Consider the following 21,690-nt stretch of genomic DNA (forward strand, 5'->3'; position numbering starts at 1 on the left):
AAGCACTCCTGAAAGATGTCCATCCAACACTTGGTTAAAGATCTCCAAGGAAGAATCATCCAATAGAATACAGCTAGACACAAAGGAAATATAACAAATCCTTATATAACATGTGTGAGGACCAGGACAAGAGTCCCAACTGTCCTTGGTATTAAAAATAATCCTGAAGGATTTTTTTTGGGGGGGGGGTTGGTTGGTTAATATCTTAATATGTCTGGTCAATACATCTGTTTGTGTTTTAAGAGCTACTTTTTTTATAATCCCCTAGAAAGTTTTACTGTCTTGAACATGACTTCTGGAGTGTTCTCCATTTAATTTAAAATGCCATTAGCTGCTGTTAACTTGTAACTTGACTATGCCTAAGACCAAACTCTCTCTCCACATATTCTAGGGGCATGGGAGATGGCTCTCCTCAATGCTGAAGTACCTTCTGAAACCAAGCTCCCTGTGTCAATATTGGTGTGAGAAGTGTTTTGAACTGGTGGCCTCCAAGGCCTGGCTTTTGATATCTCCGCTGCCACAATAGGCTAAGGCACTCTTAGAAGAGGCCGTAATATGAGCCTATGAATGGTTCCCCATTTTAAGGGATGCCACTACATGAAGGTCTGAGGACAACCAAAATTCAGCAATGTTACCAACAGATTTTAGAAATACACGCACACAACTACATGGCCTACAAGGTGTAGTGATGGTACAAGATATTCAAGCTGCCTGGCACTGGGTCTAGCCTTGCATGGCATCCATTAGGCCTCATCGCCATTTTGGAGGAAGCTGCTTTGTCAAGAGGCAGCCTGGGCAGCTGGCACCTGCTTGAGAGAAATAACATAAGCCGGTCGAAGTCAGAGCGAGAAGAGCGAGCACAAGCGTTTGAGAGAGCGAGGAAGAGGAGATGTGCCTGAAAGAGCTTCAAAAGAGGGGAAAGGAGATGGGCATTAAGAACATCAGTGCTCAAGGAAGGAATGGGTTAGCGTTAGTACCTTTTCTTCAGCCTGAGCAAGGAACTTCAAGTTTTGGTCCATCAATCGGATCTGCTCATCCAGCTCTCGGCAGCGGCTGTTACAGGCACACAGTTGGGCAGGGGGGACCAAGAAGAGGAGCAGCAGCAGCCGCAGCAATGGACGAACGACAACAACAACAACAAAAACACACAAAGCGAAGCCAAAAAAAAGGGGGGGGGGGGGAGAAAGGGGACAGGGGGGGGGGGGGAAGTCTGTCACAACATGCATGCTCGGTTGGTGGGGCAGGAGTGGAAGGCGCATTTCAAGACCTGAGGTTAAGTAGAGTGGTTCCCTGGGTTGCATGCTGTGGCAAGGAGTTTAGGAACTTGTTACACAAGGCCCAGAAGCGTGGTGGTGGAGACTGCAAGCTGAGGCCCAGACCGTTGTGTATGTCTCCCTCTGACAGCCTTCCCCAACCTGTTACCCATCCCAAGGCACTGGATTAAAGCACCCATTATCCCTAGGAATGATGGGCCTTGCTGCATCTGGAGAGAGCTTGGGGAAGGCTGCTATAATAGACTGAGATGTGCAGTGAGTGGTTTTGTGAGGGAACTTTGGGGGAAAGGGACCAGCTGTCCAAGGAGAAGGCCAAATACAATTCTTCTTCCCCCCACCACACCCTGGAGCTGAGCTAGAACTGCCTCTTCTTCCCTTCCCTGTTCTTAGGACTGTGTGTATGTCTAATTGTATCAGCCCAACTGTTATCCGGCAAAAAAACACGGCTGTTTTTTAAATTAGAGCCAAGTTTCTAGCCCTTAAGGCTGTAGGGATGCTTCATCATGGAAAAAAGCATCCAAAGCCCAAAGAATGAGTGCATACGGTTTCCTTGGATTGCACTACCCTTCTATAAGTTTCTTTTGATTTTACTTCATTTTTTTCTTTCAACATTTTTCATGTTGAGATTTATACAAAATTACTGGCTTTGGGCTTTCTTTCTTTTTTTGTATGATGTAATTGCATTGCCTAGGTGGAGAGCTTGGGCGGAAAATCAGGATACACACAGCCTTCACTAAGGGTGAGGTTATTTCTGGGCAAGGATTCAAAAACAATGCTACGAGGAGGACTGCTTGTAGCTTCTGGACATACTATTAAGCAAGGCACTACCAGCCCATCAGTTTCTCATCTCCTATAGTTCCACTGGGTGGTAATGATGGGCTTAACCACATGAGCTAGATTTTCTATAGCTGTGGCTCTCAACTTTTGGTCCTCCACATATTTCGGACTTCAGCTGTCAGGATCACTGGCTATGGCCTCTTGCGCTTGACATCCAAAGCATCTGGAAGCCCAAAGAGTCAGAGCCATTGCTCTAGAAGACTCAGTTCCAGGAAAACCAAAGGGAAAAGCGTCAGCAGTGAGACACCTTAGACCCCGAAGCTACCTTGGACTTCAATTCCCACAAGGCCTAGGTTGCATGGACAACTGCAAAGGATAGTGGGAGTTGTGATCCAAAACAGGTGGAGAGTCAAAAGGTTTAATGAAATCTGTTTAAAGACAATAGTGGCCATATCAAAGGAAGAAGAGGCACAAACAGCTGGTCCGCAACACCGGAAGATGTGAGCACCACAGGGAAGGGGGTGAGGGAAGGGACCTGAAGGACCGGTGTACAGCCAGGGGGTGAAGGTGAGTCAGAAAGAGAGAAAAAGAAACCCACTCCAAAGCGCTGGGCATGGAAGAGCCCCCGTACAAGAGACTACCTGCAATTCTCAGAATCCCTCAACCAGCATGGAGATCCTGTTTAGGAGATTTCTGGTATTGTTGTTTAAAAACAGTCCTTTCTACTACTACTTTCTGCTTCTACTCCCCATTCTTCCAGCCCTAACTTCAATTCCTTTGACCCCACCCTTATGTCTCTTCCAGGCTCAGCAAGCAAATGGAATTAATGGCTGTAGGATTCTTGGAGCTGTCATCCAGAAGAAGTAACTTATTTCTAGATACTACTAGCAGTAACAGCACTCTGTAGTAAAGCAGAGTCCAATTATCCCACCAATATGCCCTCATGTGCTAGACTGGTGAAATAGGATCTTAGCCTCCCTAAATGTGGGTTGTTCTTTAGAAAATATATGGGGTACAGACAGAGGACTGACCAACTGGGTATTTAGCATAAATAATATTTCCATTAAACATTCTTCAATGGTTCTATCATTCAGGCTCACCACAGTCACTAAAGCAAGCCTAACCTCTGTCATGCCCATAAAGCACCTTCAACTTAGAGCTCCCCCACATGTCTTTTCCACTAACTGTCCTTGGTGGGGCTGATGGCCAAAAGACCTAAATGGCTAATGGCCCCCAGCCTTAGAGAATCTTTCTGTAACTAGGCGTGAATAGTAGATATGGTTTCACCTGGGATGATTCTCAAACTCAGTTGAGGATTCCTCCCGTCTCAATAGGGGATGGAAGCAAATGTTTAACATTTCTGTAGAGTATCTCATTGGTGGCCCAGCTGTGGAACAGATGTGACAGAGCCCCCAGACAGTCTGGAAGACGGCAACAGGGTGGTCTAGCTGACAGATTTGAGTGCACACATGGCCCACAACACTAGTGGCTGGACTGCCTCCTACAACAGTAGCCTGTTTGGTCTTAAAGATCGCAGGGGAGGCCTCAATAGGTATCCCACTTGTTTCCAATGTATACTTGGTGGAAGCAAGGAATAGGGCCTTTTCAGCTGCAGTGGCTCAGCTCTGAAGTGTGCTGACACAGGACATCAGCTGGCATCTGATGCCAGACAGGGAAAACCTCTGTTGACCAAGAGGGCAAAGGAAATGTAATGGAGCATCCTGGAGAATAGCATGATTGCCTGGTAGGCATATAACCAGAAGCACTTCATTTTGTTGCACTTCCCACCTGACCTTCTAACTTGTATTTTTCATCTTTATATGAGTTTGGCTGTGCCAGGCTTTGGTGAGATGGCAAAGCTGGGAAGTGTTATTTATTTATTTATTTATTTATTTATTTTTGGTTAACAGTTCCCAGAAGCCCCAGCCAGCACAGCCTCAGGCTATGTTGGTAAGAGGATTCTGGAAGCTGTTGGTCAAAAAAGGAACATTATCAAGCTTTGACAGGTATTATCAATGAAAGCCATTCAATTCCACACAACTCTGTCCCATCATTTGATCAGTCATGTTTGGGCCAGGAACTCTCCAGGCAAAGTGCACCATAACCACAAAATAGGCAACAGGAGAGAGAAAAAAGAGAAGCAGGGAGCTTCTGGGGCTAGCGACTGTTCTCTCCTAGTCAGGAGGCAGCTTCTAGCCCTCGCCCCACGCTTCAAGCCTCGCCTAACAGGGTGCAAGCAGTGCTGCTTGTGTTAAAAGCTTCCATGCAGAGAAGATGCCTCATGCAAAAGAGAAAGAGCTTGAAGAGAGGAAGTACTCACGATTCTGCCAGCTCAGCCCTCTCCTCCGTACGCTCCAAATCTCCTTCTATGATGACCAGTTTCCGGGCAACCTGGACGAGGAGGAGGAAATCAACACAGGGAGAGTCCCACTTGACAACAATTGGGGAGTGTGAGTGGAAAAAAGTGCATGTGTATGTACACAGCTGGAGCCAGCACCAGGAACGTTCAGACAACTATCAAGAATCCTGCAGATGCCAGCAAAGGAAGCTGTAGGCCTAGCTGACTTTCCAATTGAATTATTCTAAACCCTTCAGTCTTTCATATATTTTGGACTTAAAACTTTAGCCTTCTGCCACCCACTTTATGAGGTTGTCTGTTGGCCTGTCTCCTAAGCAATAATAAAAATATGGGATGCCACATTACACAGTTACTTGTTTTATCTGTGAGTACTAGCCACGTTAAGGGGAGGAAAAATGTGCCCTCCAAATCACCTGGTGGCCCCCAAATATCCTCCATTAGATTCTTTTTCGAGACTATTTTTAGCCAAAATGAGCCCAAAATATAAGAAAACCATGTGCAAGAACAATGGTTTGGCTTTCCTTGTCCGCAACCTACCCATAGACCTTTTTAGCCCCAACTAGTTGAAAATGGCAACCAGAGAATGGCCCCACCTCACCCCTAGTCTACCGATTGGCAGCTGCTATCCTGGGTTTTAGAAAGGGTTCTTTCCCAGCTCAGTCCAAAGATGCCAGTGACGAAAATCAGGACCTCTGGCATGCAAAGCCAATGCACTACCACCCTTCCCCAGATAAGAGAAATGAACCTCAGTTAAAGTTCCTAACCTCCTCATATTTCCGGTCAGCCTCTTCAGCAATGTGTTTAGCCTCCTTGAGCTGGATCTCCTGCAGTTCCATCTTCTCTTCATCCTTCAGGGCTCTGTTCTCAATAACCTTCATGCCCCTGTTTCACAGAGATGAGACAGAACCATCACCATCCAATGGGCTCATGTCCAAGGGCCACGGTCCAAAACTGCAGACAGCTAGGTCAAGCTACTTCATCCACCCCAGTGGTCAGCAACATATAATAAAATTCAGAGCATGGATACTTCATTTCTTTGAGTTGCAGTTCCCAAAATGTGGGCTGGAGGATTTGGCGAGTTACCAGGTTTACATTGCTGTTGTGTGCCTTCAAGTCATTTTTAATTTATAGCAACCCTAAGGGGTTTTCCTGGCAAGATTTGTACACAGAAAATTTGTCACTACCTTCATCTGAGGCTGAGAGCATGTGACTAGCCCAATGTCACTCAGCGGCTTTCATGGCCGAGCTGGGAATGGAAGCCTGGTCATCAGTCATAATCCAATACTCAAACCACTATGCCACACTGACCCTCAAACTTTACATTACTCTCAGCTTATTAGCACAAGTGACTGTCAACTTAGCCACATTGAGTCCCTGTATCGGGAGGAAGGTGGGATATAAATACAGTGCGCCCATGTCATATGCGGGTGCGCTATACGTGGATTTGAGCATACGCTTTGCTTTGGTGCCCAAATGGGGTGCCACAGCTGAGAAGACCTCTCCCATGTCCTCACATGACATGCTGACCTCACAGGTGGGATTTAGACCTGCTGAGTCTTTCGCAATGTGCTCCCTTATCTCTCCCATACAACAGTGGCAAATGCCATTCTAGCAGATGAGGATGTCATTCCTGCTCAGAGACTAAGGGCGTTGTCTTTTTGGACTACATCTTCCAGAATCCCCAGCCAACATGGCTCCTGGGCATGCTGACTGAGGATGCTAAGAAGCGTAGACCCAAAAAAAGCCACGTTCCTAAACCCTGCTCTTGTTGTACAATAAAATGGAAGCAGAGCCCTTCACCACACTCTGGCTCTATTACACCCCTCTTTCTTCTCTGAAATTCATACAGTTCATGCACAGCTCTGCCACTCAGTATAAATAAGACTTAAATCAGGGATGGTTAACCTCTGACCATCCCAGTGTTTACATGTCAAGTCCAAAAAGGCCCTGGCAGCATAACCAGTGGTCACGGATTATGGGGACTCCCAAACATTTAGAGGGCTAAAGGTTCCCAATCTCTGATTGAACATAGAATCATAGAGTTGGAAGAGACCACAACAGTCATCCAATCCAATCCCCTGCCATGCAGGAACTCACCTTCAAAGTATCCTCAACAGATGGCCCCCCCAGCCTCTGATTAAAACCTCCAAGGAGATTCCACCTCTCTCCAAGGGAGTGTGTTGCACTGCTGGACAGCTCTCACTGCCAGGAAGGTCCTCTTATTGTTTAGGTGGAATCTCTTTTCCTGGAGCTTGCACCCATTGTTCCGGATCCCATTCTCTGGAGCAGCAGAAAACAAGCTTGCTCCATCCTCAATGTGACACCCCTTCAAATACTTAAAAAGGGCTATCATATCACCTCTTAACCACCTCTTTTCCAGGCTAAACATCCCCAGCTCCCTAAGTCTCTCCTCGTAGGGCATGGTTTCCAGATACAGAAGGCATTGCCTGTTTTTAGGACACACATACCTTTCACTCTCATCAGCAGCTTTTTCAGCTTCCTCCAACTTCTGCAAGGCTGTAGCAAGGCGCTCCTGGGCCCGGTCCAGCTCCTCCTCTACTAGTTGGATGCGGCGGTTCAGGGATGCTACTTCCGCCTCAGCCTGGAAGGAAGAGGAGGAGAATTAAAACAACATGTAGGACTAAGCAGGCAACACAGAACAACACAACAGTTTCCTGATGTGTTTGTTGTGACAATGTGCTTACAGCGTGACTATCTGCAGTGCATATTGGTGCCTCCATGAGACATTTCTCTATGTCTAAGATTTTGGGGAATTACTTAGTGAGCTGTGCAACTCTTTGTCTACAAACAGGAAAAGCAGAATAAAGCAACAAGTAAAATCTAAATAATAACAACAATATATTTAACAATATAACTATAAAATATAATGTGACATATATCACATAATGTTGTTGTTATTATTATTATTAGGCATTATATAATATATTAATATAGTATTACAGAAGATAGTAATGTCAAACCTACTCTGAACAAATCTTGCCAAGAAAGCCCCATGACAGGAGCTTTAGGATTGCCAAACGTTGGAAGTAACTTGAAGGCAAACAACAAAAGTAGTAGCAGTAGTAACAACAAGTTACTGGGTTAAACCCAGTGTGTTTACATGGCTGAGCCAGAATTTGAACCCTGTTCTCCAGACTCAGTTTCCAATGCTCAAACCAGTACGTCACACTGGCTCTCTAGAGAGCCACAAAGTTATCCAGTCTTGATTTAAAACATGTATACTGTGCTTTCCAATTAAAAAAATGGTTCCTAAAGAAGTTTACACATCTACAGAAACCAGATGTGACCAAGCAGAAAAAGAAAAGGGAAGGAAAGGAAAGGAAAAAGGAAATCTCATAGTTGGCAAGGATACTCAATGAGCCACTACTAAGTCCAGAGCAGGGGGACTTTCAAAGAGGAAGTAACACAAGGCTTTTCATTGTGGAAGATTTCCTGCTGTCACACTGCAAGCACTTTTCACGGGAAAAGGTCACAATTAAGAGATATAAAGCCATTCCATCTGGTTACTTTCAAACTTGTAATGACTTTTCTCAGGTGACTCTCCCGAGAGCCATGGATTTTATAACACACACCTGGCAACTGGTGCATGCAAGATTATATTAAGACCTCACGGTCTTCATTTAATCCTCAGCTAACCGCCTTAAAATTTGGCATCTGATCCTGAGCAGAGTTCTTCCTTCCTTGAAATATTTTGGATTAGTATAGCTTCAAAAGAATGCAACACTTACATCACACTGAGGGCTCTTTCAGATGCTCTTCACACACGCGCACACACCCCATTCAACCACATATTTTTGACAAACAGAAAAAACTTAGGAGGAGGCATTTGTACAACATGTAAAAGTAACATAGTGTTTTTGCGCCCGACTTTTGGTTGACTATGTCAGTTCAGTGTGCTACACAACTGTTAGCCTGTTTTTGCAACTTCTTCTGACAAGCACCTGGAACGGTGTTCAGAAAGTCAGCATCGGAAGCAAAGTTTTCAGTCGTAGACTTAAAAGTCTACGAAAGATCATGCTGCCAATTTCTTTCTTACAGTTAGTCTCAAAGGTGCTACAAGGCCTCTCTAAATACCAACCTTGGCTTGGTTCTCTCTGCACGGAGATTCACTAGTAGAAACAACAACCACAGCTCAGTACCTCCAAGACAGAGGAGAACCACCTTTTGCATCTAATTTGTGCTTCAGCACAAGGTTTGCCTTGGTTTATTCAAGTCTATCAGCGTGGCGCAGTGGTTTCAGTGTGGGACTATGACTCTGGAGACCAAGGTTTGAATTCTCGCTGAGCCATGAAACTCACTGGGTGACCTGGGGCAAGTCAAACTTTCTCAGCCTCAGAGGGTGGCAGTGGCAAACCCCTTTGAAGAAACGTGCCAAGAAAACCCTGCGTTATGGTCTTAGAAATGACTTGAAGGCACACAACAACAGCAGTAATAGTGACTGCATTACTTACCTCCAGCATTTATACCCTGCCTTCCCTTCAATGAATTCACAGCAGCACACATAGCTCCCCCATACAACCAATGACACAACAATCCTGTGAGGTAGACAAACTGAAGATGGGGACTAATCTATGGCCATTCAGTGGACTTCATGACCAAGAGGGGATCCAAACCTGGTTCTTTCCTAAATCTAATCCTCTCCCACAACATTCCTCAAAACAGCATCTTTCAGCTGCATTAGATCATAATGCCCATGAACCCTGCCACAACAATCATTGATTAGCTGTGATGGGAGTTGCAGTCCTAACCATCTGGAGGGCTGTTCTACTACACCAACGCTGGTTCTCCTGCCAGTGGGACGGAGCTGGGGAGGAGGACAATGGGGATGAAAAGGGCTACTGTTCTGCCAAGATGCCACATTGCTTCTGCTCTGGTTCCCAAGTGCAGAGGGAAGTCAAACCAGCACCACCCAACAGGCACATTTATGGGGCAGGGCGGGTCTTTCCTGGGGAAAAACAACCCATACAATCGCCCTCCCCACCCTCCCGTCAGGAAACCAGTATCACAACACAAAAAATATGCCAACGGTCAATGCAAGCAGTTCCCTCCGCAGAGTGGGCAGGGCTCAAAGTGCAAGGAAGGAAAAGTTGACAAAGCAAGAAACATGTCCCAAGGTGCATGCTAGGGACCAGGGAGACCTCAAGGGAAATCCAGGCCCACTCTGGCCCTAGTTGGAAGTCAGACATTTAAGAGGTGATACGATAGCCCTGTTTAAATATTTGAAGGGGTGTCATATTGAGGAGGGAGAAAGCTTGTTTTCTGCTGCTCCAGAGAATAAGACACAGAGCAGTGGATGCAAACTGCATGAAAAGAGATTCCTCCTCAACATCAGGAGGAACATCCTGACAGTAAGAGCTGTTCGACAGTGGAAGACACTCCCTCAGAAAGTAGTGGAGTCTCCTTCATTGGGGTTTTTTAAGCAGAAGCTGGATGGTTATCTTTGGGAGTGCTTTGACTGTGTATTCCTGCATGACAAGGGGTTGGGATGGATGGCCCTTGGGGGTCTCTTCCAACTCTATGATTCTGTGTCCCATCCTTCCTGTCCTGAACACAACACAACACAGGGAGCAGCACTGTAAAGACCAGAGCTTGGAAAAGTTACTAACATTGTTTAGACTACAGAACTCAGAATGTCTTGGGCAGCACCGGTACTTACAAGGACAAAAACTGTCAGGGATGAATTGCAGGAGTTCAATTTTTCCTAAGGCAGTAAATACCTTAAAAGGTCGAAATATCCTGAAGCCACCAGATCTGATTTTGGGAGTCCTGGTTAGTACTTGGATGGGAGACCATCAACCAATACCTGGTACTGTAGGCTATAGTCGGAGGAAGGAACTGGCAAAACCATCTCTGAGCATTCCTTGCCTAAGAAAACCCTATGAAATTCATGGGGTTGCCTTAGGTCCATGACTTGAAGGTGTAGCCACACAACATAAACTGCAGCAACATTTTAAAGAGCGGCTGACTACAGGGAGTCTACAACTCTCTTGTATACCAGCTCCACTGGCTGCCAGTTCATTTCTGCACCCAATTCTAAGTACTGGTTATGACATATAAAATGCTGCCCTGAGCTCGCCCAGTACAATAAATGCTGTTGTTGTGTGCCTTCAAGTCATTTTTGATGTAAGGCGGCCCTCACCTGGGATTTTCTTGACAAGATATGTTTGTCTTTGCCCTGAGGTTGAGAGAGTGTGACTTGGCCACGGTCACCCAGTGGGCTCCCATGGCCAAGTAAGGGTTGAAGCCCTGCTTTCCAGAGTTGTAGTTCAAAACTCAAGCCACTACACCACGCCTTAGCCAACTATACTCCTGGATAAAGACATTACTGATAAGAAAGTATAGCTTGAATTCCTGGTTTACAAAAAAGGTTTTAAAAAAGCTTGCATTTTGGGAGATTTTATTGCAGAACTGCTGAAGAATGCTAAACATCTCATTGCAAGCTCACACACGCCTGGTGGGAGTGGAATGGAAAAATATTGTTACTGTCAGCCTTTTTGGGGAAGGGGCACAACAGCGAGAAGAGGCACGAGCGTTTAAAATGAGGCAGTGTCTCAAATCTGGATACTCACTGGAAAATTCAGAGCTATATTGACAGATATCTATCACAGCTCCCCTCTATGGTAGATGCCCGATATGGTAAGCTGAAGCAGCAACGGCCAATGCAACCTTGAAAGCATCAGGCAGGAAGCCTGGGAATTTCTCATTGAGCCTTTCCCGTTACCGTTGACATGAATGGTGATGTCACTTCCTGGAACCCCATTGTCACTTCCTGGAGCCCCATCAATTCAGTGAGTGCCAGTAACAAAACCCACCACCCCACCCCTTATGTCCACAGGGATCCTGTCAGGAGACGGACAAAAGCAACTCCAGGATTCAAATCTGACGGGAAGAGAAGCATCTCCTAGAGCCAAGCAGGCGTGGGAACCTGGCCAGGGCTGCCCTGAAGCCAAACAAGAAGGCTGGGGAAGAGGGGGAAGAGCCCCAAGCAGCCAAGGAGGTGCATGGCCAACCAGGCTTGAGAAAAGTAAAGCTCCTTTTTCAAATAAAACCTAGTCAGCACAAAGAAAAAAGCTGCTAACGCCCTTGGCTTTTCTGTTTGCAAAAGCTGACGGAAGCCGTTTAAACCTTGGCACTTTTAACACCTTCCCCAGCCGCCATGCTGGAAACTCTCTCGGAAGGTGGTGGAGCCTCCTTCTTTGGAGGTCTTTAAACAGAGGCTGGATGGTCATCTCTCAGGGATGCTTTGATTGAGAGTTCCTGCATGGCAGAATGGATAGGCCTGGATGGCCCTGGAGGTCTCTTCCAACTGTGATTAAATTGCCTTAAGCTTCTTCAAGTGTAAAAACGCACTAACATTATCTTTTCTAGAAATCTCTGGAGGCACAGAGTGTCCCTACAGGGCTGGGAGGAAGGAAGTTAAGCAAACCTCTGCAGTTGTTAGCAGCTTTAATGAAAAAAGTATGCTGTAGCCAAGAAGCAAAGTAATGCTCTCTCTGCTTTGTTTTGGATAGTGACAAGCCCCAAAAGAGATCCCTGAACACTCTGTTCCTACAGCTCTGGTTGCTGAGGGCTACTATACTCTTTACACACATCAAGAATTCACCTTTAAATAAATTTCTGGCTCCTTTTCACAATCCTAAAAACGTATCCTCAAGGCCTGATGGACATCTTAGGTATGCAGAGAGATGTTTTATGGAATGGCAACAGCCAGGCTGCATAGCGACATAAACCTCTGGAAGATAGTCTCAGAGCAGCTGGGCTGCAACACTGCTGAAGATAAGCAAGTGTGGGCTTGACTAGTCCTCATGCGGTGCCCTGCATCCCATCCATGTAAGGGCAGGCTTCTCTCCCAGCTCACCCCTAAGGATTTGCTTATTGATCTGGACATGGCTTGCAGCGACTCGTGCAGAGAGATAACAGGTAGCATCCTGAAGGCAGGCGATTCTGCCAAAGAAATGGAACACAGCTCAAGCAGCCGAGGCCGATGGAGAGCAGAGACAAACACCAGCCAAATGACTCACCCAGAAAAGGAAGAGGCCCCCACTTCCACCGATGGGCAACTTTGCTTTTGGAAGACTTGGGAATTCTTATAGGACCTTAAAAATGTTCTTTGCCCATCTGGAAGAATTGTTGCTGTTGTTTAGTGCCTCCGTGTGACCCTATCATGGGGTTTTCTTTGCAAGTTTCCTCAGAGTGAGTTCGCCACTGTCATCCTCTTGAGGCTGAGAGAGTGTGACTGGTCCAAGGTCACCCAGCGGGTTTACATGGCAGAGCCCAGATTTAAGCCCTGGTCTCCAGAGTCACAGCATGATGCTCAAACCACTACACCACACTGGCTCCAATTCTGGAAGAATTAGAGGAATGAAAGCCCCAAGCTTTCAGATCCTCGTGAGGAACTAAAGTTCAAGCAATCCACAGGGATCCCTTTTGCAAGTCAGACATGCCATAATGCCAAGTAGGGGCATCACCATCAGATGGGTTCCACATTTCCATGCCAGCAGAACTAAGCACAAAGAGAAAACAAGGGTCCAGCTACCTCTTGCAGATTGCTGAGACTGTATGACTCTTCCCTGCAGGGACATTTCACTCCATCATTTGGAGACCGGCCCATAAATTACCACTCACCTAAGGTAACTTCATCATAGCCTCCAGGTGACTACACCAGATTAGTTCATGCAGAGTTAAGCTGTATACCTTAACTATAATATTGTAGTCTATAAACATGCTTGTCTGCATTTTAGCGTCAACCTGTCTGTGTCAGCTAACTTAAGCTCTGTGCCATTATTTTAAGCAGCAGACCTCTGAAGATGCGTTTCCACCCAGTTCTGGTAGCTTTGGGGAAATCCCTGGTCCACAGAAATCTACCGGTATACATAAAAATGTACTTGTATAAATAAAGTCCCATTGGCTATTTGGAGCCTGAAAGTAAAATAGCTTTCAGGCTCCAAATGTGGGAAAACATTCCAGGGTAGCGATGTTGGCCATACAGCAACTATTTCATTGGGACTACATTTGGCAGATTCTTCCCATTTGTTCTTGTTAGCTGCCTTCATGTAATGGTGACCCTATGAATGGAAATCATCCTATCATCAACAGTCCTGCTCAGGTCTTTCAGAGTGAAGGTGGTGGCTTCCCTGATTGAGTTTATCCATCTGGAATGAATTTTCTTTTTTTCCTATTTCTCTCCACTTTACCAAGCACTGTCTTATTTCACTGAGTCATGCCTTCTCATGACATGGACCAACGGCACCAGCCTTAGTTTAGTCATCTTGGCATCTAGGAAAGTTCAGGCCTGACTTGCTCTAGGACCCCTTTGTCTTTCTTGCCGTCCATAGTATCTACAGAACTCTTCTTAGATCCCTTCCTTTTTGTCATCTATCTAATCAAAGGCTTTACTAAAGCACAGGTTGATTTTCATTTGGAATTCTTTAAAGTGCTCCAATATCCAGTGTATGCTTCCAATATGATCCCTAGTGCCTCTTCCTTTCCTGGACCCGTCTTTGACATCTGGCAATTTCTTCCTGTTTTACTTATACTGGCACCTAAAAGATTTTTTCCAGAGGCAACAGTACAAAGGCTTCTTGAGAAATTCACTGTTCTCTACCTAAGAAAGGGGACACACATCTATTGGTAACCTCACCCAGGACAGAAATAACCTAGATCTCAAGGGAAGTCACCTTTTCTGTTGCTAATGGAATTGACATTTTATTGCTTGGCTTTTATGACTCTGTTTCTCCAGGGCTCACATGACCAGAGGTGGGAGTATCCTCTGCCTGCGCTGATATCCCTCCAGTCCATCTTCACTGGCAACAAAAACATCTTGACAAAATATAGGCCTGTGACTCTAACATCATCATTTTTTCTACTCTTGTATGGTTTTTAATACTTCTGCTTCATGAGTAGAGATTTGAAAGCTTGCATGATGTATTTTATGCAGTTTTGGTTGTCCTAATAAAGGTCTTGGTTTATGGTTTTTGGATGCTGTTGTATTTTGGGAGAAAATCCAAAGACAAGGCGTATTAGCGTGTACAGGGAAATCAGCATCACGGGGATATTGTAGCCAAGGCTCTGTGAGTTAGTCCTAAAGGTGCTATAAGATTCCTCTGGGAGAAAATGTTTTGCTATCTGGTTGTTTTGAGACTTTGCCTGTGCACTGCAGATCACCAGCCATATGGCCTTTTGACAAGCTTGTATCAGAACAGCTGCTTCATTTTACCATCCATCTGGCACTTCCTATTTTGGAATATCAGGCTGAGTTTTGTTATTTATACCCAGCTGCTCTGTAATAACATTAGAGGAAAATGGCTTATTAAAAATATCAACTGGGCAGTGAGTGGAAACACAAAAGCGTTTCATAATCCTTACACAAGACTGGTAAGTAATGAGTTACAGGTTACATGGTTACCTGTAAGAAGTTGTGTCCTTTTTTCAGGCAATGGGGGCACAACACAAGCACATTTTAAAGGTATATATCTTGCATGTAGTTATTTTGTTGGGTTAATGAGCAACGTCTCCTAGTTCTTAACTCAAGTTGCCTTCTCCTAGATATTTTTCAAACTGTATGTCATTCTCTTACTAGTCCTAAAGGTATTTTCTTCACACATCTGAACGTAATGAGTATCCAATGAGGCTACATTTCAACAAATTACCAGTAAGTACTGTGTTGGTCCTTGGTATCCGCTGAGGTTTAGTTCCAGGACCAAAATCTGTGGATGCTCAAGTGCCGTTAAATACAATGGCATAGTAAAATGGTGTCTCTTGTATGAAATGGCAAAATCAAGTTTTGCTATTTGGAATTCATATTTTTAAAAAAATATTTTCAAGCCACGAATGGTTGAATCCATGGATAAGGAATCCGTGTACAGTATATGGAGGGACGGCTGTACTTTTCAAACAGAACAAGTAGCAGAAACAAATGTTTTTAAAAATAATTTCCCAAGATTGTTACAACAGAAATATTGTGACCTCTCAAACCTCCTGGATTGCAATTCCATAGGCTAGAAAGCGTAGAACTGATGGCTTTGAAGAGAAGGGTGGTAAGAAGGCACTGTACTGTTCTAATTTGTCTTGCTTTAATTGGCTATTTAATTTTTTTTAAGTGTAGGAGTCCAGGTAGACCACAAGTTGAACATGAGTCAACAATGTGATGAGGCAGCTAAAAAGACCAATGCAATTTTAGGCTGCATAAATAAAAGTATAGTGTCTAGATCAAGGGAAGTAATAGTGCCACTCTATTCTGCTTTGGTCAGTCTCCACCTGGAAGACTGTGTACAGTTCTGGGCACCACAATTCAAAAAGGACATTGAGAAACTGGAGCATGTCCAGAGGAGGGCAACTAAAATGGTGAAGGATCTGGAAACCATGCCATATGAGTAACACCTTAGGGAGCTAGGGATGTTTAGCCAGGAGAAGAGAAGGTTAAGGGGTGATATGATAGCCCTGTTTAAATACTTGAAGGGATGTCATATTGAGGAGGGAGCAAGCTTGTTTTCTGCTGCTCCAGAGAACAGGACCCGGAACAATGGATGGAAGCTACAGGAAAAGAGCTTTCAGTTCAACATTAGGAGGAACGTCCTGAGAGTAAAGACTGTTCAGCAGTGGAAGATATTCCCTCGGGGTGTAGTGGCATCTCCTTCCTTAGAGATCTTTAAACAGAGGCTGGATGGCCATCTGTCAGAGATGCTTTGTCTGAGAGCTGCATGGCAGAGAGTTGGACTGGATGGCCCTTGCTGTCTCTTCCAACTCTATGAATTGTTTAATATGGGACCAGCTCCCTGCTCTGCTCTGAAACCCACAGAGTGACCTCAGGCAAGTCATTCTCATTCTCAACCTCAAAGGAAGGCAAAGACCCCCATGCCCTGGAACAAATCTTGCCAAGTTGCTGTAAGTTGGAAATAGCTTGGAAGCAGACAACGACAACAACATGGCCATAGCTGGATGCTATTTTAATCCTGAGGTTCTGTATGTCTTTAATTATATTGTAATCATTTTAATGTGTAAGCTGCCTCAAGTTCCCAACCTTGAGGGAAAGGGAGGGTATAAGAAAAATTAATAACTCCCATCATCCCAAAACACTGGCTGTGCTGGCTAGAGTTGTTGAGAGTTGCAGTCCAGCAGAAGCTGCAGGAGACATTTACAGTGTTATGCTTTCTATACATTTTATTCAACAGTGGATCTCATCTGAGGCTTGATGGAACTTCCTCCCAATTATCCATGCGCCGGAGTGAGGCTTTGTGAATCCTCCTGTGCTTACTCAAGGCTCTTAATCTTCCTGTCCCCTTAGGAAACTTTGAGGAATTTCCTAGAGAAGATTGGCTTTCTCAGAGGCCATATCCACAACCCCCCACTAACACAGCAGATTTTCTTTATATTTCCCCCCCTTTTAAACCCACATCTCAGCCATAGACAAGGAGACTCCCTTTTTGGCGCAAATAACTTTGAGCTGAGGTCATGGCAGATCTTAAGCTCGCACAGATGTTCAAACACTGAGTCCCCACAGTTTGTCTCTGGGCTTCTGTACCCGGGTGCCAGTCGCAGACTCACGGCTGCGTCACCGTCACTGGGGCCCAGCAGCCATTTCTAGAGTTTGCCTTGGTTTTTTTTTTTTGTCTTCTGTACATGCCTAACCCTTCCCCCAACTACCGAAAAATCTTACAATTGTGCTTAGTTTGGTGACTGTGACCGAACACAGAAGCAAGCATGTCAAGTATGTTTGGCCTTCAGCCTCTTTCTTATGGACAAATAGTGGTGTTGCTGTCAAGCGAAGAGCCAGATTCTGCTGAAACATAAGCAAACAGGACCTGAACGAACTGAGGATAGGAGTCAAGACAGGACTCCCTGCTTATTCTAGAGGCTCTAGTCCAAAAAAGTAACTTCTGTAAGCTCTGGAACTTGTGAGGACACATGAATGTTTCACTCATGTGCATGCACAGGGATCATGCCCATGAATGTGAGGACAACCCCGTGAAGTAGGCCAGGCCCAAGACACATTCTCAATGTAAATATTTTATATCAAAATATAAAAAATATGGAGGATGAAGCAAACTGGTTTTCTGCTGTTCCAGAGACTAGGCTACAGAGCAATGGATTCAGACTACAGGAAAAGAGATTCCACTTCAAGGTCAGGAAGAACTTCCTGATGGTCAGAGCTGTTTGACAGTGAAATACAGTATGCTGCTTCCGAGTGTGGTGCCGTCTCCTTCTTTGGAGATTTTTAAACAGAGGTTGAATAGCCATCCATTGGAAGAACTTTGAGTGTGTTTCTTTACATGACTGGATGGCTCTTCCACCTCTACGATTCTATTGTGACTCTCTTGGCTGAGCAAAAATCTTCCTCTTTGAGCCCAGTGTCCCTTCTCAGGTGTTCTCTAGATGTTTTGGACCACGACTCCCACAAATTTTTCTGAACTCTCTTTGTGTAAGAAGCTAGAGTCTGCCTAAATCTTTAAAGAAGTCACGTTACTGTGACAAGAGCAGCAAATCTACACAATGTCCTATCAAGAGCAAGACCTCACACATATAAAGTGCACATTTTGTTTGGTCAATTAAACAAGCTCCTAGTCCTCAGGACTAGCATATATACTTAAATGGGTGTGGGAATGAACCCTCCAACACCAGGAGGGAGGCAGAAGACATGTTCAGTGGTTAGTTGTGGGGCTTGAACGCACAGCATGACTGGTAAAACCTGATTTATCCTGCCAAGGTAGGCTTATCTTTTCCCAAGCTACGAGATGGAGCCTTACCTAGAATCAGAGACCACAAGAATCATTCAATCCAACCCCATTGCCATACAATAGAAGCATTCCTGACGGATGGCCACACTGATGGCCTCTGATTAAAAACACTTAAAGACGGAGATGCCACCAGGTTGCCCAAGTGCACGTTTTAAAAGACTGACAACCCTTAATGTTGTGCAGTTTCCAGCTCTCAGTGACAGATACCAGTTCCCTGCTCCAGAACAGCCACAGATAGTAAAGCATAGATATGCAGGAGAAAGTGGCCTCGGGGTCTCAGTTGGTATTGCAACATGCACTGCAACCACAAGTCAGTGCAGGCAGCTGCCACACAGATATGGAGTTAGTACAGACCCCTTTCCAGACCCCAGCATCTAGTTTTAAGCAGGAATCAAAGCTGGGCGTGTGGGTTAAATCTCCCTAAAAGCCATGGTGCCTGGGGGAGTCTAGGAATTACCCTCTCTTGCACCAAAGCAGCATCTCCAAGCTCAGAACAGAGCTGCCTGCAGCCACATATTGATAATAACTTAGCAGCCGAATGCCTCCCAAGTGCTCAGCCACATCTGAACGCCAGAAGCAGACTAGAGGCAATGCAACGTGGGTGATCCTGGAGCTGAAAGGAATGCTAGCAAGTTAGCTGCCTATTTCCTATCAACACTCGCCCACTTCAATTTTGACCATGTCCCCCATGAAACCCCACAGTCTCATCCTCCCCCAATTCAAATAAACCAAGCAGCTTCCATCTACAATTTTTTAAGAATCAAATCAGCGTTCCTCCTCTGGCACAAAACACACTCCATTTAGAAATCTTTGGGCCTCTGAGTGCTTTTGACTTGGGGCTCCTGGAAGACACCAAAAAGCACTGACAAAGAAACTAGCCATGAACATCTGGACTTTCATGACATCTGGCCATGGCTTTTTCTTTCCACTTTTAGAGCATTCTTCTGCATGATTACAAAGCAAATGATTTCCAAGGATACTATACTGGCTGCCACACAAACCTGGAAGGAGATTTTCCCCCTAGAAAACCCTTGGCCAAGTTCTCATATTAGAGATCTGCCTGCCCTGCTGTTTTGGGGGAGAACTGGGGAAACCCTTACTACTCACCTTGGAACAAGAGACATTTGTTTCAAACATATGCAGCTGTTTTATACCACCCAACTCAAATCCATCAAGACCACTGCCGTCTTCCCAAGCATCGGCAACTACCCAAAGCCTGAGAGCCAAAACACACTGTAGAAATAATCCAGTTTGGATTATCTAACTGCCCTGAATGAATGCTAGGGAATTCTGGGAATTGTAGTTTTGTGAGACATTTAGCCTTTTTATCAGAGAGCTCTGGTGCGACCACAAACTACCATTCCCAGAATCCCCCAGCACTGAGCCAGGGCAGTTAAAGTTGTGTCCAACTGGATTATTTCTGCAGAGTGTTTTGGTCCTGAGACAAAAATGCAAGCAGAGATTCTTTTAACTGGAGGAATTTCCAGCTGGCACAAGGGAAAGAAAGACCTGCTAGTCCACCACATCAGACGGCTGAGGTGTGTACATACATACATACATACATATGTGCATGCAGTACACAAGGTTGGGAGTGGGATTTCGACAGTGAGTTCAAAGTAAAATCTAAATGTTTCAAATGGCAACAGCAGCAAAGTTGTTTTTAATCCTGGCTATCCACAAAACCATCAACAATGACACAAGCAACCTCAAAACAGGTAGTTGATACGCTTACTATAGGACTCTTTGCCATTTTAGATGCCAGAAACTCACACATCCAACAGTCAACTGGAACCTCCCCACCCACAGGCAGTATAGTCACTGTTATTAATGGGATGAAAGTTGTAGTTTTCACTACAGCCATTTGTGACCCTCCCAGAAGCAAACAGGGACAGGTGGCTGTACCCTTTGTCATACCTCTTTGGGCTATAACTGGCCAGGCATTTCACCTCACCTGGGGGCAGGGGCCATCTTACAAACCAAGTATGAGGAAGCTCTTTGAGCTTGAGAGCCAAATTCAATTTCAGAGGAAGCCATGCAGTGCTTTCCAACAATGGGCAGTCCACAAGATTTGAACCCCAAATGAAATACAGTTGGATCTTCTTATCCATGGATTCAAGCATCTGCAGCTTGAAAATATTCAAAAAAATATACATTCCAAATAGCAAACCTTGATTTTCCAGTTTATATAAGGGACACCATTTTACTATGCCACTTGAGCAGCCACAGATTTTGTTATCTACAGGGGTTCCTGGAACCCAACTCCAGCAGATACCAAGGGGCCACTGTACATTTTCTCTTAGCAAATGCCTCTCTTCCTTTCACCAAATGCATCTGAGGAAGCAACTTTCATCTACGAAAACTCATGGTGGCAATTTCTTTCTTTCAGTTAGAGGTGCTACAAGATCTCTCTACATTTAGAAAAGACATTTCAACCTTTAAAAAAAATGGGGTTGGGTGGGAATACAAATACAGGGGATAGCACTGTGGGGAAGGGCCTCTGGGGAGACTCAGACAACCAGATGCAGCCTCGGGGCCAAAGCCCTCGCCAACAGCCCTCCCTGCTCAAGTTGTCTCCAAGTGACCAGGCTGTTTTATACTGGACTGTTCCTATCAAGACTGAAAGGAAGATTGGGGTGGGAAGAGGGGGACAGATTGCCTCCCTCTCTAGACTAGCTGTCTCCCTTGTTCAGATGAAGGAGAACCAGCTATAAATCTTAGCTCTTGGCTAAAGGCCTGCTGACATGTTATTTTCCCAGCAAGACTGAAAGCTCTTCCCTTCCCAGACTAGAAAGCTTGGGGGTGGGGAAGAGAAGAAGAGATGGATTATATGCATTTGTTATCCAATTTAAGGGTTTTTTGCCTGTTCATTTGTTAGTCAGGCGTGTGGCAAGTGGCTTAAAGCTACTGATGGGGGGGGAGAAGAGAGATCAACCCTTATTCTCTCATTACAAGTACCAATGAGACGACAAACAGAGAACAGAAGAGCCTCTGTGCCAGCACCAATAAAGTCAAGAGCTTGGAGGTCAAAACGCTTCTGGGATGGAGGGAAAAACCACCAGGATTTAAGCGCCACATGTTAATCCCAACCAGCCTCCTCAGCAATCCTTGCATTTCCTGTGCATAGCTAACCATCTAAAGGGGAAAAAAGCTGATTAACAACACACTGCATGGATGAATGCAAGATTGCCAGAGATTTATCCTCACCAAGAGATGTGGCTTCCCCCACCGCTTCCCTTGTACTGTTCTTTCGTCACAGGCTCAATCCAGCAACATCAGATGTGGGAGCAAACATATATTGGTGGGAAATGGGAATACTGTACATACTCGACTGTATATATAAATCAACCTCATGTGTAAGTCGAGGGCAGGCTTTGGGGTCAAAATTATGGATTTTGATATGACCCGAGGATAACTCGAGGGTAAAACCTGCACATGACAACCCCCATTATACCCAGCAAAGGAAAACAATGTCAAAGAACTTGCAAAATCCCAGCAGGCATCACTGTTTGTGCTCACCCTAAAGCCT

The 21,690-nt window shown here is 45.1% G+C and overlaps 1 protein-coding gene across 7 annotated transcripts in view; it reads right to left on the reverse strand.

The window, feature by feature from the left end:
* TPM3 (tropomyosin 3) overlaps positions 1 to 21,690 on the reverse strand; it is a 51,922-nt gene that overhangs the window by 23,566 nt on the left and 6,666 nt on the right. For 4 of the 7 annotated variants that reach the window (XM_042441201.1, XM_042441204.1, XM_042441199.1 and 1 more), the window contains exons 2-5: positions 6,879 to 7,012; positions 5,175 to 5,292; positions 4,372 to 4,442; positions 978 to 1,053 (exon numbers count right to left, since the gene is read on the reverse strand). In XM_042441201.1, coding sequence (XP_042297135.1) covers positions 978 to 1,053; positions 4,372 to 4,442; positions 5,175 to 5,292; positions 6,879 to 7,012 — 399 coding nt within the window. The remainder of the gene's footprint in view (positions 1 to 977; positions 1,054 to 4,371; positions 4,443 to 5,174; positions 5,293 to 6,878; positions 7,013 to 21,690) is intronic. The other 3 variants (XM_042441202.1, XM_042441205.1, XM_042441200.1) reach the window with 1 other exon arrangement.

Source organism: Sceloporus undulatus, chromosome 9 (genome assembly GCF_019175285.1).
Source record: "Sceloporus undulatus isolate JIND9_A2432 ecotype Alabama chromosome 9, SceUnd_v1.1, whole genome shotgun sequence".
In the NCBI taxonomy this organism is placed as follows: domain Eukaryota; kingdom Metazoa; phylum Chordata; class Lepidosauria; order Squamata; family Phrynosomatidae; genus Sceloporus; species Sceloporus undulatus.